General features: G+C 43.4%; 1 protein-coding gene across 7 annotated transcripts in view; it reads right to left on the bottom strand.

Annotated features, from left to right (window-relative positions):
* LOC137351740 (caytaxin-like) overlaps positions 1–16,251 on the bottom strand; it is a 76,216-nt gene that overhangs the window by 26,619 nt on the left and 33,346 nt on the right. For all 7 annotated transcript variants that reach the window (XM_068016518.1, XM_068016520.1, XM_068016517.1 and 4 more), the window contains 4 exons: positions 12,944–13,008; positions 11,218–11,439; positions 3,628–3,813; positions 2,367–2,469 (listed from right to left, as the gene is read on the bottom strand). In XM_068016518.1, the coding sequence (XP_067872619.1) occupies positions 2,367–2,469; positions 3,628–3,813; positions 11,218–11,439; positions 12,944–13,008 (576 nt within the window). The remainder of the gene's footprint in view (positions 1–2,366; positions 2,470–3,627; positions 3,814–11,217; positions 11,440–12,943; positions 13,009–16,251) is intronic.

Raw genomic sequence — 16,251 nt, 5'->3', positions numbered from 1 at the left:
CTCCCATAGGAACGCAGGAGTAGGCCATTCAGCCCATCGAGCCTGCTCCACCATTCATTACAATCATGGCTGATCATCCATTTCAATGCCTTTTTCCCACACTATCTCCATATCACTTTATGTCATTGGTATTTAGAAATTTGTCAATCTCTGCTTTAAACATACTCAATGACTGAGCTTCCACAGCCCTTTGGGGTAGAGAATTCCAGATTCACAACACTCTGATAAAGAAATTTCTCCTCATCTCTGTCCTAAGTGGCTTCCCCCTTATTTTGAAATTGTGTCCCCTGGTTCTAGACTCCCCAAACAGGGCAAACATCTTACCTGCATCTACACTGTTTATCCCTTTAAGTATTTTGTAGGTTTCAAGGAGATCATCTCTCATTCTTTGAAACTCTAGAGAATACAGGCCCAGTTTCCCCAATCTCTCTTCATAGGACAGTCCCACCATCCCAGGAACAAGTCTGTTGAACCTTCGTTGCACTCTCTTTATGGTAATAATATCCTTCCTAATAATGTCCTATCCATCTCCCCTCATGCCCTGTCCAAGTTCATTTCCTCTATGAGACTCACCTGCTGCTCCCTTGACTCAATTCCCACTGAACTGCTGAACATCAAAGTTTCGTTCCCGGCCCCCACATTAGCTGATATTATATGGTATCCTCTCCTTAGGTACTGTCCATCTCCTTTTCAAAACTGCCATTATGACCCCTCTCCTAGTTGGTACAAAGTACCACCCCATTTCCAACCTCCCTTCCCTTGTATGTGATGTCACCTGCCAATTTCCTGCCATCTTTTCCCCAACTCTATTTGAATTTCTCCAATGAGATTTCCACCCCTGCCACAACACCGAGATAACCCTAACCATAGTCACAAATTACATTCTCTGCGATTGGGTTCATGATGTATTATCAATCTTCGGCCTCCCTGACCTCGCTGAAGTCTTTGACACAGTCAATCACACTTCACTGCCTCTCCTCTGCCTTTGCTTGATCGCACGCTTCCCTATCAGATTGTAGTCTGAACATCTCCAGCAATGACTTTTCTTCCCAGCCATGGATCGTTACCTCAGAGTCCCTTATTGGTCCATCCTTCTCTCTCTCTCTCTCACATCTACATGCTGCTCCTTGGTGATGACATCCACACATGTAAGGTCACCTTCCACATGCATGTTGTCATCACCAAGTTCCTACCCCTCCACCAATTCTCTCGACATCTCCACTGCCCTGTGTTGCCAAGGCCACTTGTTCAACATCCAGTCTTTGATAAGCTACAATTTCCTCTAGCTAAACATTGGGAAGATTAAAATCATTACCTTCAACACCACTACAAACTCTGTACCCTTGCTACCAATTCTCTCTTTCTCCCCAGCCAGTCTCAGGCTGAACAACAGTTCACAACCTCGCCATCCTAGTCAACCACAAGCAGAGCTTCTGGTCCCATACACTCTCCATAACAAGGACCATCTGAGTCCACTCCTCCCTCAACCCACCTGCTGTCAAAACTCTCACCTTTGATCTCTTCAGACTCAACTATTCCAATGCTCACATGGCCGTCCTCCCATCCTCTACCCTCCTTAAACTTCAGCTGATCCAAAACTTTGCTGCTCATATCCTGATTACACCATGTCCTGTTCACCATCACCCCTGTCGTTGTTGACCTACATTGCTTCCTGGTTCCCAAAGCATCAAATTTAAAAATTCTCACCCTCATATTTAAATTCATTCATGGCCTCACCACTCCCTGTAATTTCCTCCAGCCTGACAAAACATTCCATTCCTCTGACTCTGGTCTTGTGTCTCCTTCGTCCCACCAGGGACTGCTGTGCCTTCAGCCGCGTGGGTCCCACAATCTGGATTTCTCTTTCTAAACCCCTGTGCCTCTCCACCTTCCTCTCCTTTAAGACCCTTCTTAAAACCTAACTCTTTGACTGAAATTTTGATCACTCCTCATATTATCTCCACCTTTTATGAGCTTTCCTCTCTCTTGTTGCTTCTAAACTCCAGGTACTCCATCCTACACATGCTTTCTTCTCCCTGAATTGTTACTGTTTCCTACTGCAGATTATTCTTTATCAGGGTCTCAAAGCTTTGGAAATCCTTACCTCCCCTACCATACCCTTCACTCTACAACCTACAGGCTTCTGAAACCCAAGCTTAGTGTCACCTTGACTTAGCTCATCTTCTCCCCTTGTTGTCCTGTATTGTGGACCTGCCACTTGTGTTGATCAATGCCAAAATGATACACAACTGAATTAAAAGGAGTGTATCAGTTGCTGCTCCCCACCCTTGACAACTGGAGGATAATTCCGAAGCTAGTGACTCTAACAGGAAGACACGGTGAATAAGAACTGGATGGGCACTTACAGGAAGAGGTTTTCCATGATGTATGTATAGTCTGCACAGCCGCTGTCAGGTAAGTAACATGCAGCAAATACAATGATTGCATTCAGTCCTTCACCATAATAACCTATGAGGAAGAGAAACATATTAACTCGACATGATGAATGACAGCTTCAAACAATAGGGGTTAAAGAATCATGAATACTGTAGTTACAAAAGGCACAACTGGCTGGAAAAGGCCTGTTTTCACTGGAGAAAAGGCTAAGAGGGAACATGGTCCTGGACTTTAGAATGAAGAGAGGCAGAGTTGGAAATAGGCTATTTGGCTGGCACTGTGAGAAAAGAACCAGAAGACACAGTTTTAATACTTTCAATGAGAGTAGAATGAAAAATTTCCCCTCCCATGGATTAGAGTATCTGACAGAGAATCTCACTAAAAGCAGTGGGTTAATTGAAAAAGAACTGGGTAATAATATGGTTGGGAATGGGACAGGAGGTTATATAAACAGGGAGAGACTAATATAATGAAATATACCACGAGTCACAATTGTGGGGGTGGGCAGAGTGGGGAAAAATGTTGGCTTGGAGGGCACAGTGGATAGTGAAGATGTGAGGATGGATGAATATTCTTGGAGATTCACTTGAATATTTTTAGGGGTCAGTTAGTATTTGTACAAGTCATTTCCTCAGGAAATTAAATGGGTGGGTAGAGTCCATGATAAGGTAAATTGTATGTGGAGTGTGGAAGGAAATTAAATGGATGTTGCAGAGTCCATGATAGACTGTACGTGGGCTGTGGAAGGAATGAGTGATGGTCTGAATGGCCTTTTCTCATTCTGTGCTTATGTTCCTAAATCCTTTCTTCCAATTTTAAGATGATGCCCTTTTCCTGTCGTCAGGGTGACTCTCAACCTACATGTGCTCTCTTTTCCGACACTGCCTTTTTAATGACTTACCTTTTCCAGCCAAGACTGGCATCACAGAGCAGGAGTTTGTCCATTCAGTCACACATCTCAGCATGCCATAGTGCAAACCATCAGAGTGCCATTACAGTGTGCCACCAGATTATCCATGTGACAAGTTCATTTTAAATAGCTCATTTCCAACTCTGTCCACCCAATTATGCAAAATAACTGTGACTTCTTGGCACCTTTTGAAAACTACATATCCTATTTGGCACAGAACACATTTATCATTTCAGCTATTTTTCTTCATTTTCTTAAAATATAAAATTCAAGAAATAAAACTCCTCTTACTCTCCATCAATTTGGTTGAGCATCCCTACCTCCATGCGTCACCACTCTCATATATGGCCTGATGATTTTCATGTCAATCCTGTGCTCCTGCTCTCCAATGATGATTGTCCTCCAAAGCCTCCCATTGGTAGCTTCCCCATCCTCACCTGCACAGTCTTCAAAAGAGCCCCCTTTTGCACTGGGAGAGTTTTTAGCACTTGCAACTGGAGTATCATCTGGAAGACAGGTAGTGGACCCCTTGTGAATGTCCTTAATTGGATTATTTCAAATAAGATATGATCATGTTCATTTGATAAAGGTTTTGTTCCTCTCATTTTTCACTCTTCCTCTCCTGAAACTGCAAACTTTTCCTGGGCTTTCGAGCTTGCTACCTCACCCAAATGGGCAGTGGGAAACCATGGACGGGTTGCAGCTGAGCCGGATTGTGCCTTCACCTGACATTTACACATGGGCGGCACAGTGGCGCAGTGGTTAGCACCGCAGCCTCACAGCTCCAACGACCCGGGTTCAATTCTGGGTACTGCCTGTGTGGAGTTTGCAAGTTCTCCCTGTGTCTGCGTGGGTTTCCTCCGGGTGCTCCGGTTTCCTCCGACAAGCCAAAAGACTTGCAGGTTGGTAGGTAAATTGGCCATCATAAATTGTCCCTAGTATAGGTAGGTGGTAGGGAAATATAGGAACAGGTGGGGATGTGGTAGGAATATGGGATTAGTGTAGGATTAGTATAAATGGGTGGTTGATGGTCGGCACAGACTCGGTGGGCCGAAGGGCCTGTTTCAGTGCTGTATCTCTAAACTAAAGCTTTCCAGCAGGAGTTATTGGATAGCAATCAGGAGAGAGACCATTGGGTGATTTGCTTGTCCATAGACACCAATTGTAGCACCTGCTTACTACCAGCTGAGATCATCTAACTCAGCACAGGCCAAGTAGTGCTCATATAACTGAATACCCTACTGCACAGCAAATGTACCAATTTAGTCATTGGAGAGTCATCATTTTTACAATTTCAGACATTTAAAAAAATCTATATATGTATTAAATGGTTGATGTCAATGAGTTAGGAGAGAAGAGTTTCAAAACACTGAATCTACCTAGGAGACATCAATTAGGTGCAAGTCTCAAGGCCATAAGTAGAAAAGGCACATGCACATAGGAGGGAAAGGAAGATGGGATCCTGCAACCTATCTATAGGTCAATGAGCAATGACCCCAAACAACAATTAATATTATACCATTATTCTGTGACCCAGCTAAACCTCAAGGGCCAAGAGCAAATCACACCTAAACGCATATTGTCCTCAGTGCAACCACAAACATGCCAGGAAATCCTAAAACATCTGCCTCTTAAGCACCATGTAATCAGAGTGTATAAAGCCTTCAGATAGTTTCTTTCTAACCCAAGTTGATCTCCAGTAACAATGCACTAGTGGAATCAAGACCTCACATAGTCTTCAGGGTTAGAGAGTAGGTGATAATTGGACAAAGCTGAGTAGACATAACTCAGTCCCATTTCATCTTTCTTCCCCTAATCGTTGCATAATACTTTTATTTTCTATTATTTATATAGTTGGCTGAAATATAAGAGTTTTTCTGCAGTACAAGCTGAGAAGTTACAGTTCCACCACTAGCAGGAGGGTGCAATTACATGTGATAGGTTTGCATATGGACATGGGAATTTATAATGGTAAAAGTTAATACTAAAGAGCAACAAAAACATAACAGGAAGTAAGGTTTTGTAGATAGGAAGTGATTTTTAAATATTACCAGTCAACCTCCTTCGTGTTATAGACGGTAAATTGGAGAACATGGTCACTCCCATATCTGTCTCTGATAGCTGCAGTTACCCTATCTTTCTCTCCTCCTCTGATTCATGCTTCCTTTTCTCTTTTGCAAGTCTCCCTTATCTCTCTTTTTACTTCCCTTTCTGTTTTTTTTCCTTTTCAGGTGAGAGGTTCTGAGTAGTGTGATGCAATATGGCAAATAAAGGAGCTACCAAGACCTGCATCTGGGATGTGGAAGTCTGGATTAGCCTGGCGTTTGGCAGCTCTCTTCCTATCAACTCCCTTAGTCTCTCAGATTTCGATCATCCCCTCACTCTCATCGCATTCCCAATCCCTTCACCTTTCTACTTATTCTTTCCATTTCCTACCACCATCTCACTCCCACTGTTTCTTCCCCTTTGAACTACTCATCCAACCTCTTTATTCTTTCTTCCATTCACCCGTGTTCCAGTCACTCACCTCAACCTTAACCCGCCATCTGCTCCCACTCACCACCTAAGAGCTGATGTTGAGAGGGCAGATACCCCATCAGCCTCAATCAGCTTCCCACTCCCCTCCTCTTCCTATTCTTTCTTCCTATCTGTTTATCTCAGAAGCTTTATTTGCTTACAAAATTGCACTTTTAAAAAAAAGGTCAATTTAAAATGAGGAAAGAAAGTGTCTGCCTTTCACTCTATTTCTCTCTTTGTCTCTCTCTCTCTTTCTCAACCCACCTGCTTTCTCTCTCAACCACCCTCTTTAGTCCCTTTTCCCTCAAACTGTCTCTGCCAGCCCCCTCTCTTTCTCTCTCAATCCCTTTCTTCCTGCTGCTCCTCTCAATTCCATCCTCTTTCTCAACCTTTCTCTTTCTTTTGACCCTCTTGCTCCCTCTCTCGACCAAACCAATTTGTTGGCTTCAAAATCCAACTGTTTATATTTGTGGAAAATTGAACATAAGCAGAACAGAGACAACCTTGTCTGGATTCTTCTTCCCTTATTGAGGTAGAGGTGGAAAACCGTTGTGATCCTGTCTACAGTCCAATTATGTCCTAATTCCCAGTTTTGGGTGGAATAATGGAGGAAAGTTCAGCCTGCTCTCTCTCTCGCTCTCTCATCCTCTCTGCTTCTTTCTCTATTTTCCCATCTCCCTCATTTTATACTTTTTCTGAAGTTTATACAAAACAAAGGCTACAGCAGGTGTGCAGTTAGTACATGGTCTTTCTTACTCACTATCTTGCATATACACACCTCAGCCACAACCTTTTAAAGAAAGGTCAAAATCCTGGAACTCCCTTCCTAACAGCACAGTGGGTATACCTACCTCACATGGACTGCAGCGGTTCAAGAAGGCAGCTCACCACCACCTTCTGAAGGGCAATTAGGGATGGGCAATAAATGCTGGAATAGCCAGTGACGCCCACATCCCATGAATGAATTTTTAAAAAAGTACTAAATATACATTTTACGTTGAGGAAGTTTACAAGGATCTTGCCAGGAATGGAGAATTTTAGCCATGAGGAAAAATTGGATAGGCTGAAGTTATTTTGTTTGGAACAGAGGGGGATGAGGAGAGATTTAATTGAGGTGTATACAATTATGAGGGACCTAGATAGAGTGGATTTGAGGGGGGGGAGGTGCAATCTTCTTGATGGTTGGCCCAAAAGCTCTCTTAATGCTATCATACATTCCTCTGATGTTTCCGGTGTCGGAGGCCAGCTGAATATGACTGCACAGGTGTTGCCAGTAGTCATTTGCGCAGCGCCTGGCTGTTCTTTGTGCAGTGCTTCTAGCTGCTTTAAGTACACCAGAAACATCAGAGGAATGTATGATGGCATTAAGAGAGCTTTTGGGACAACCATCAAGAAGATCGCCCCCCTCAAATCTAAATCAGGGGACACAATCACTGACCAACGCAAGCAAATGGACCGTGAACTGTACTCCAGGGAAAATGTTGTCACTGAGACCGCCCTCAATGCAGCCCAGCCTCTGCCAGTCATGGATGAGCTGGACGTATAGCCAACAAAATCGGTACTCAGTGATGCCATTGATTTTCTAGCCAGCGGAAAGCCCCTGGGAAGGACGGCATTACCCCTGAAATAATCAAGAGTGTCAAGCCTGCTATACTTTCAGCACTCTATGGACTGCTTTGCCTGTGCTGGGACGAGGGAGCAGTACCACAGGACATGCGCGATGCCAATATCATCACCCTCTATAAGAACAAGGGTGACCGCGGTGACTGTAACAACTACCGTGGAATCACCCTGCTCAGCATAGTGGGGAAAGTCTTCGCTTGAGTCGCTTTAAACAGGCTCCAGAAACTGGCTGAGTGTGTCTACCCTGAGGCACAGTGTGGCTTTCGTGCAGAGAGATCGACCATTGACATGATGTTCTTCCTTCGCCAGCTACAGGAGAAATGCCGCGAACAACAGATGCCCCTCTACGTTGCTTTCATTGATCTCACCAAAGTCTTTGACCTCGTCAGCAGACGTGGTCTCTTCAGACTACTAGAAAAGATCGGATGTCTACAAAAGCTACTAAGTATCATCACCTCAGTCCATGACAATATGAAAGGCACAATTCAGCATAGCGGCGCCTCATCAGACCCCTTTCCTATCCGGAGTGGCGTGAAACAGGGCTGTGTTCTCGCACCTACACTGTTTGGGATCTTCTTCTCCCTCTGCTCTCACATGCGTTCACATCTTCAGAAAAAGGAATTTTTCTCCACACAAGATCAGGTGGCAGGTTGTTCAACTTTGCCCGTCTAAGAGCGAAGACCAAAGTACGGAAAGTCCTCATCAGGGAACTCCTCTTTGCTGACGATGCTGCATTAACTGAAGAGTGTCTGCAGAGACTCATCGACAGGATTGCGGCTGCCTGCAACGAATTTGGCCTAACCATCAGCCTCAAGAAAACGAACATCATGGGACAGGACGTCAGAAATGCTCCATCCATCAATATCGGTGACCACGCTCTGGAAGTGGTTCAAGAGTTCACCTACCTAGGCTCAACTATCACCAGTAACCTGTCTCTTGATGCAGAAATCAACAAGCGCATGGGAAAGGCTTCCACTGCTATGTCCAGACTGGCCAAGAGAGTGTGGGAAAATGGCGCACTGACACGGAACACAAAAGTCCGAGTGTATCAAGCCTGTGTCCTCAGTACCTTGCTCTATGGCAGCGAGGCCTGGACAACGTACGTCAGCCAAGAGCGTCGTCTCAATTCATTCCATCTTCGCTGCCTCCGGAGAATACTTGGCATCAGGTGGCAGGACCGTATCTCCAACACAGAAGTCCTCGAGGCGGCCAACATCCCCAGCATATACACCCTACTGAGTCAGCGGCGCTTGAGATGGCTTGGCCATGTGAGCCACATGGAAGATGGCAGGATCCCCAAGGAGACATTGTACAGCGAGCTCGTCACTGGTATCAGGCCCACCGGCCGTCCATGTCTCCGCTTTAAAGATGTCTGCAAACGCGACATGAAGTCCTGTGACATTGATCACAAGTCGTGGGAGTCAGTTGCCAGTGATCGCCAGAGCTGGCGGGCAGCCATAAAGGCGGGGCTAAAGTGTGGCGAGTCGAAGAGACTTAGCAGTTGGTAGGAAAAAAGACAAAAGTGCAAGGGGAGAGCCAACTGTGTAACAGCCCTGACAACCAATTTTATCTGCCGCACCTGTGGAAGAGTCTGTCACTCTAGAATTGGCCTTTATAGCCACTCCAGGCGCTGCTCCACAAACCACTGACCACCTCCAGGTGCTTACCCATTGTCTCTCGAGACAAGGAGGCCAAAGAAGAGAAAGAAGAAGAAGAAGAGCAGAAGAAGAAGAAGAGGAAGAGAAAGAGTGGATAGAAAAGACCTATTTCCCTTAGCAGAGAGGGTAATAACCAGGGGACATAGATTTAAAGTAATTGGTAGATGGATTAGAGAAGAGTTGAGAATGTTTTTCACCCAGGGTGTGGTGAGGGTCTGGAACTCACTGTCTGAAAGGATGGTAGAGGCAGAAACTCTCATTTAAAATATACTTGGACATGCACTTGAACTGTCGTAAACTACAGGACTATGAACCAAGAGCTGGAAAATGGGATTAGGCTTGATAGCTCTTTTTTTGATTGTCCCAGACACAATAGGCCAAATGGCCTCCTGTGTTATAAATTTTCTACATCTCTATGTTTCTAATTAAGCTGTTGAAATTTGTCCTCTTGTTTTTCAAAATTATTTGAAAAAATGCTAGTAGACACAAACCACCTATGTAGATATAAACGCAAAATACTGCGGATGCTGGAAATCTGAAATAAAAACAGAAAGTGCTGGAAATACTCAGCAGGTCTGGCAGCATCTGTGGAGAGAGAAGCAGAGTTAACCTTTCAGGTTAGTGACCCTTCATCAGAACTGACCTGAAACATTAACTCTGTTTCTCGCTCCACAGATGCTGCCAGACCTGCTGAGTATTTCCAGCACTTTCTGTTTTTATTTCACCTATGTAGATATGTTTGCCATGTTCAGAAACTTGCCCTGTTCCCTTTTGAATGCTTGGATTCATGCTCACCAGTGATATGTTTACATAGGCAATTTCCATTATAAACATGGATGTAGAAATCTTGAATAGGAAGATGTTTTCACATAAATTTCGCAAAAACATAACTATGGGAAGTCAAGATATGGAGGTGGAAAGTAGGCGTGGATGTCAGATTTATGGTAAGACATCAATAGATATTACAAGCCATGCATATAGTGCACATTTCCTGCAAGTGTCACACTTCCTGTCACACTTTCCCAATCATAATTTATTGCTAACACCTATTGTTATAGCATAATGTATTATCTGACTGAACACGAGCCTCATGGTTTCATCATGTATTATATGCTGAATGGTGGGGATCATCTGCTCTTGGCATTGGATTTAATAAGTGTTCTTGTCGCAAAACACAAGAAAAATCAAATTTCATTAGTGTGCAGTCCATTTGTGTGATCATCTTAAATCATTCCCTCAACTTGTTCTCTCCAGTAACAGACTTGTAACTATCAGTATTTCACCCTAGTGTTGTACAGCTTAAAACACTCTCTCTAGACACATCCCATGTTTGGAAGGACAGGATCCAAAACTGTACTGTTTTTCACAGTTCATCTGGACACAGTAGGAAAAAAGATTCAATAACCCACCACTATATTTACAGTGACAGCAGTGAATACTTGCACCAATACCAAACTGGCACTTGTCATATCCACAGGAGACAACTGCACCACCCCACATCTGGTATGCTCTGTTCACATTACATAGACATTATTTGTACTTAATTTGATAGAAATCATTTTGCAAGGTGGCCCTGCCAATGTGGAGCATTGTTAGTGATAAGCACTTGTAGGAAAATTGGGACTGTAATCTTTGCGGCTTTACTCCTGTGTTCACAGAGCTCTGTGCTGGCTGTGGAGCCTTGCAGAATTAACCCTTATGCTCAGTGCTGCTCTTTATTTGAGGGAAGCCATTTTATTCACACTGAAGTAAATATCCAGTAAGGAAGGATGGTCCATCACAGAGCAAGCTCCAGGGCCAGGATCAATGGTGACCAACCAGAATGAACAATCAAGCAGCACAGCAGGAATCCTTCTCTTTTCACCATTCGTGATAGAAGTTGGGAGTGAACTCCAACCACGTAATTGGTGCCTCAAGCCTTGGCATTGTAACACTTAAGTCATCAGCTTGGATGCTCTTGATCATTGAATACCTGGCTCAGCTCATAGCCAAAGAATGGCCACTTGGGTGAGGTTCCAGAGGAACCTGTAACCGTGGAAGATGCAGTCTAGCAACAGTCCTTCTGGATAGAAGAGGGGAGAATTGAAAACCAAAGAAATGTTTCCGAATTACCTTCCCATTCCAACTCATTTCCATTTCCTAAATATTCCAGTGAGTCTGTCTCGTCCGGGGTCTCCAAATCATCTACATTAATGTCGAGGTCGTCAGGTGTATCCAGGTAATCATCTGACAAGATGGAGCCCTCACTCTGATCCAGGGAGATGTTGATTTCTGGGGCAACAAGAGTCTTGCGCTTCGGATGATTCCCATTAATATTCAGTGTGTTAGGGGGCACTGGCAAGGAACAGAGACAGAGACAGTTACTAGTATTGCTGAGTGTGTGCACTTTCAATGATACAGTAAAATCCAAAGTTAAATTGCAGTCATTGGAATACATCCTTTGATCTCTGTGACCCAAGCTATGGACCATTCTCTTTTGAGTTCTATAACCTAAGTTAAACATTTTGTAAAAGAATCCATTTCCTCTAATGGTTAGAAGATTATAATTTGGACAGTGTCAGCAAAGCTTCTTGGCTACATTCATACACCCAGCTGGATGTTGGTGATCTCTTTAACTCATTCTCAGGATGTGGATGTCACTGGCAAGGCCAGCATTTACTATCCTGAGAAGGCAGTGATCGGCTTTCTTCTTGACCACTAACTAGGGAGCAGTTTAATATAACTGAGTGGCTTGCTAGGCCACTTCAGAGGACATGTTAAGAATCAACCATATTGGTACAGGGCAAGCTGGGTAAGGATGGAAGGTTTCATACTTTAAAGGAACCATGTGGGGTTTTATGACACCAACATTGCTGATACCAAATACTTTATTTCCAGATATTTTTTTAGAACTGCATTCAAATTTTCAAACGGCCATGGTGGGATTTGAAGTTCTGGTGTCTGAATTACTAGTGCAGTAAAGTAATCACTATACTCCCATACCCTCAGAAAGTGGAACAGACAGACAGAAGGAGTACTGCTCAAAGGCTGAGAATTGATTTTTGTTTATAATAGTAAAAAGGAGCAAAATCACCACAAAATATTCTAAACAGGGGCAGAGGTGGATTACACAGTGGGTTTCCTTTCACCTCTGGGTGCAACTCTAGGCAATGAAGGTCTCCTGTCAGGGAGATGGCTGGTGTAGCAAGTCAGGGTCTATCTTTTTACCTCAAAGATTTGGGTTCAAATCCAACCAAGACAGAAAGGATGAAGTCTCCACTAACTGTTTGCTAAAAGGTTCCAATATGAAATGGATTTATGAGTCTTAATCCAATTCCTAGAACACAAAGTTGCCCCTATTCCGCACTAATGGGAAATCTCATTCAGAAAGGTCACAAGATGGCTGATGTGGGAAATGGAAATTAACTAAGAAAAAAGTAATAAATTAATTAACACATCATAAAGATGGCAGGGCAGGTGTTGTGGCTACAGAATGTAGGAGCTCCTGGACGCCAGCGTGATCCAGAGCAAACATGTCTGCAGTAAGTGTCTGTGGCTTGAGGAACTCCGACTCAGAGTCATTGAGCTGGAGTCGAAAATGTCACACTAGTGCAGCTGGGCTGCTCTTTTATGGTTGGGGTTGAGGCACATTATTGGGACAATAGCAAGGGAATGTTATTTTCCATCTAATCTGTGCTCAAGGTGCCCTGGGAATGCTTAACGGAACAGTGTAGAGGGAGTTTTATCCCGTATTTAACCTGTGCTATACTGAATTGGATAAATGTCCCATTCCCCAGCACCAAAAACTCTCATACTGAAGAGCTCAAACTTACAAAAAAAAACAAAGAGATCGACTCACAAGTTCTGTTTTCTAAAGCTGGTAATCGTCCAAGAACATCCATCCCTTGTTCCTCCGGTATCGGTCTGCAGAGCAAAAAGGAAATTACATTTGATCAAAAGCTCAACTGTAGGATGGTCAGTGGCTTGGGTTTGTCTGTCCTTTGGTCTTAGGACAGCAACTTTAATTTTGGAAACAGGCCCTGACCCAGTTACAGGTTTGTATCTCAACTTTCCCCCAAACCGAGGCACCTTCTCCCTATTCTAGCAATATAGGAACAGGCGTAGGCCATTCAACCCTTTGAACCTGTTCTGTCATTCAATGAGATCATGACTGATCTGTATCTTAACCCCATCCACCTGCTATGGCTCCATATCCCTTAATACCCACAACTAGCAAAAAATTATTGCTGTCAGATTTAAAATTATTAATGATGGCACATGTGGATGTTAAGAACCCATTGTGATAATCAAAGAAGAGAAGAGCATTCTGCTCTCAACAAAAAACTGATTATCTGGCCATTCATTTCATTGCAGTTTGTGGGATCTTCCTGTGTCCAAAATGGCTACTGCATTCAACAAAACTTCAAAGTGATTCGTTGCAGTGAAGCACTTTGAGGTGTTGACATGATAAGAGGCTGTATTACTTATTATTTTGTTCCTTTTGCTATTTTGAATTTGGATCCAGTATATTTGACCTAACTCATGCTGCCGTATTCTCAACAGAATCTGACAGTTATTAAGACACATATTCTACAATTCTTTTACCGTTCAGTCTCCTCTGAGATATGTTTCACCTGTTACAACCAGATGAGAAAGGTGTCGAGGGGTCTTTGGCTGTTTTTACCTGGTCTTATTGTAACAGGGTTTAATTTTAAACATGCTGTGTTTTGAGCTCCCCCTTTGTGAATCCTTGCTTACAACTTTCCAATTATAAGGCAAAGAAATGAGCACAAACAGACTTTCTGTGGTTTAAAGTGGTTTAAACTAAAACTCTAATACGGTTAACGCCTACGTGATACACACATGCAAATAGGGACAGAAAAGAGCAGAAGAAAAGACAAGTAGAACAGTTTGAGGCAATATCTTGTTACTGTTTCTCGAGCTCACTGTAGTCCTTGATTGAAGATATAGTCTTGCGTTTCATTGGGGCCCAATATTCTTCGTAAACCTTGTTCACGTAGGATATTTTTCTCTCTCTGAGTTTACATGTCTTCACAAGATTAATTTCTGTGGGAAAGAAATGGAGCAGGCAGACAAGAGAGGGTTCTGCTTCAGTTCCAGGAGCACAGCCTTGAGTTCAAATTCTGTTTTTCCAGTTTAAAACTTCCCTAGTTGGCCAGCAGGTGATCACGTGACCGACTGGTTTGACCAGGTCTCTTCTGTGTATCGTGGGGATTGGTTCCCTTTGTTTCACCACTGTCTGGTAGAATGTAAATGTCTTTCCAGTCAGGAGGCTTGCAATTTTTAGGTTTTAATGTTCATTTGGTGAAATAATGTGTGCCTCAGTCTTGGCAGGTGGGGGGTTTGCCTGACACACCAAATTAACCTCCTCTGATTGTTTTTCCCCAATATTCTTCCCCTTCTTGTCCTGAAGGTGCTGGTTCTTGCGGAGTACAGATTCCAAAGGTACCAGCTCACTTCTGTCGCCTTGCTCAAGTGACAATTCTTTGTTTGTGAGCTGAGGCAGTGGGTGTTGATATGCTGTTCTACTATGGTGGGCATCACATATAAGCCTGATCCTGAGGCACTGCGTGTTTCTAGGCCCTTCCGGCAAGGGGTCATTGTGGCTAAGCCTAACACTGTCTGTACTCAATGACTACACACACACACACTTTACAGAAGGGGTCACTGGAGAGCAATTGGGAACAGAGATTTTGGTTTGATATTTTTCTCTCTCTCTCTCTCTGAGGCAAAGCGAAGCATGCCAAATGCTGTTTCAGCTGAGATCAGCTAACTCAGCAGAGACTGCAGATCAAACCAGGGACCTTCCCAGTCTGTGTGGATCAATTCCACTCTGGGCAGTGCATTTACCCACTGAGCCATTGGGACAGCCAAAATGATGAAACTTCTGAAGATGCCAGCTGTAATCCAGAAGCAATAATCACAGCCCTTGGCAGCAAGGACATTACATTCAGCTGCTCTCTGTATAGGGGGCTCTCCCACAGACCCTGGATCTGTGCAGAATGGTCTGTACACTTGCAGCATACAAGGGCAGCAGGAATAACAGTGACACAACAGAGGAATCCAGATTAAAACATTGCAAGGACAGACTGGATTTAAAATGGAAGTCAGCTGGTAAACAGTGCTGCACAGTACTGGATTCAATCAAACTGGTCTAATAATTAAACACTGTCATATAATCAAGTATTCATAACACCAAGCGTCAACAGACTGAAAATCCGATACGTCAAATAAACAAGCCAAAAAATTCTTAAATTACATTTTTAAATTGTCCAAATATCAACATTTCATTTCATTCTAATGGAACTATTCAGAACATCATACACAAATAGAAATGGGATCTCACCTTTTTGCAAATGTTTTTTTTCATCAGCAGACAAGTAAATAAATCGTGTGAAAATGATCTTTTCCTATCAGAAACGTGTCTGGAGAAACAGCTGGGGTTTACAATCCTGCCACCATTTTGATATTATTGTCACATGATTGGGACATTTTTCCTTGTAAAGGATATTGTAGACACCCCCTCCCCAATCCCCCCACGCAGATTAAATGGTATAAGCTAAGCAGTTCTAATGAGTGGGATGTGAACTGAGCATGCCCAACATCTCCACAGGGATCAGCATCTCTTCAGGCTGATGGGAACAAAGGATTAAGCTTTGTCAGAAGAGTACCGCTTTATGTCTGCTTGAACATAGCCTGGATTTCAAACCTATCTCTTCACACCTTCACACTGATTCTGTTCATTTCTGCTACTTAATCACCTGTGTCCCTGAAGGAATTCCAGTTAAGAAATCTATTAATTACTGTAATTTCAGGTTCCCCACCTCTCTTGAAGGTGCTGAATCCTTGCTGCAGTATAGGTTCCATGGTCACCCTGGTTCCATGTCTAAGTGAGCTTTCTTCATGTATGAGCCTGGACAGTGAGTGTAGAGACTATTCTGCAATAGGGGTACCACAGTTGAACCTGAGCATGAATTAGCATCTTCAGGAGAAGAGGGAATCAAATTGGATGAATGGGAATGTTATTTCGAATTTAATTTCCATTTAATACTCTATCTTTTTATGGTGTTGAATTTCCACACACATCATGTAATGCAGCTCTAAGCTTATGCAATAGCGCAAAGAAATGCCGATAGCTCCAACCAG

This window comes from Heterodontus francisci, chromosome 36, assembly GCF_036365525.1.
Source record: "Heterodontus francisci isolate sHetFra1 chromosome 36, sHetFra1.hap1, whole genome shotgun sequence".
NCBI classification, from domain to species: Eukaryota; Metazoa; Chordata; class Chondrichthyes; order Heterodontiformes; family Heterodontidae; genus Heterodontus; species Heterodontus francisci.
The sequence above is the reverse complement of the archived record's forward strand: the minus strand, read 5'-3'. Positions and strand labels throughout refer to the sequence as shown.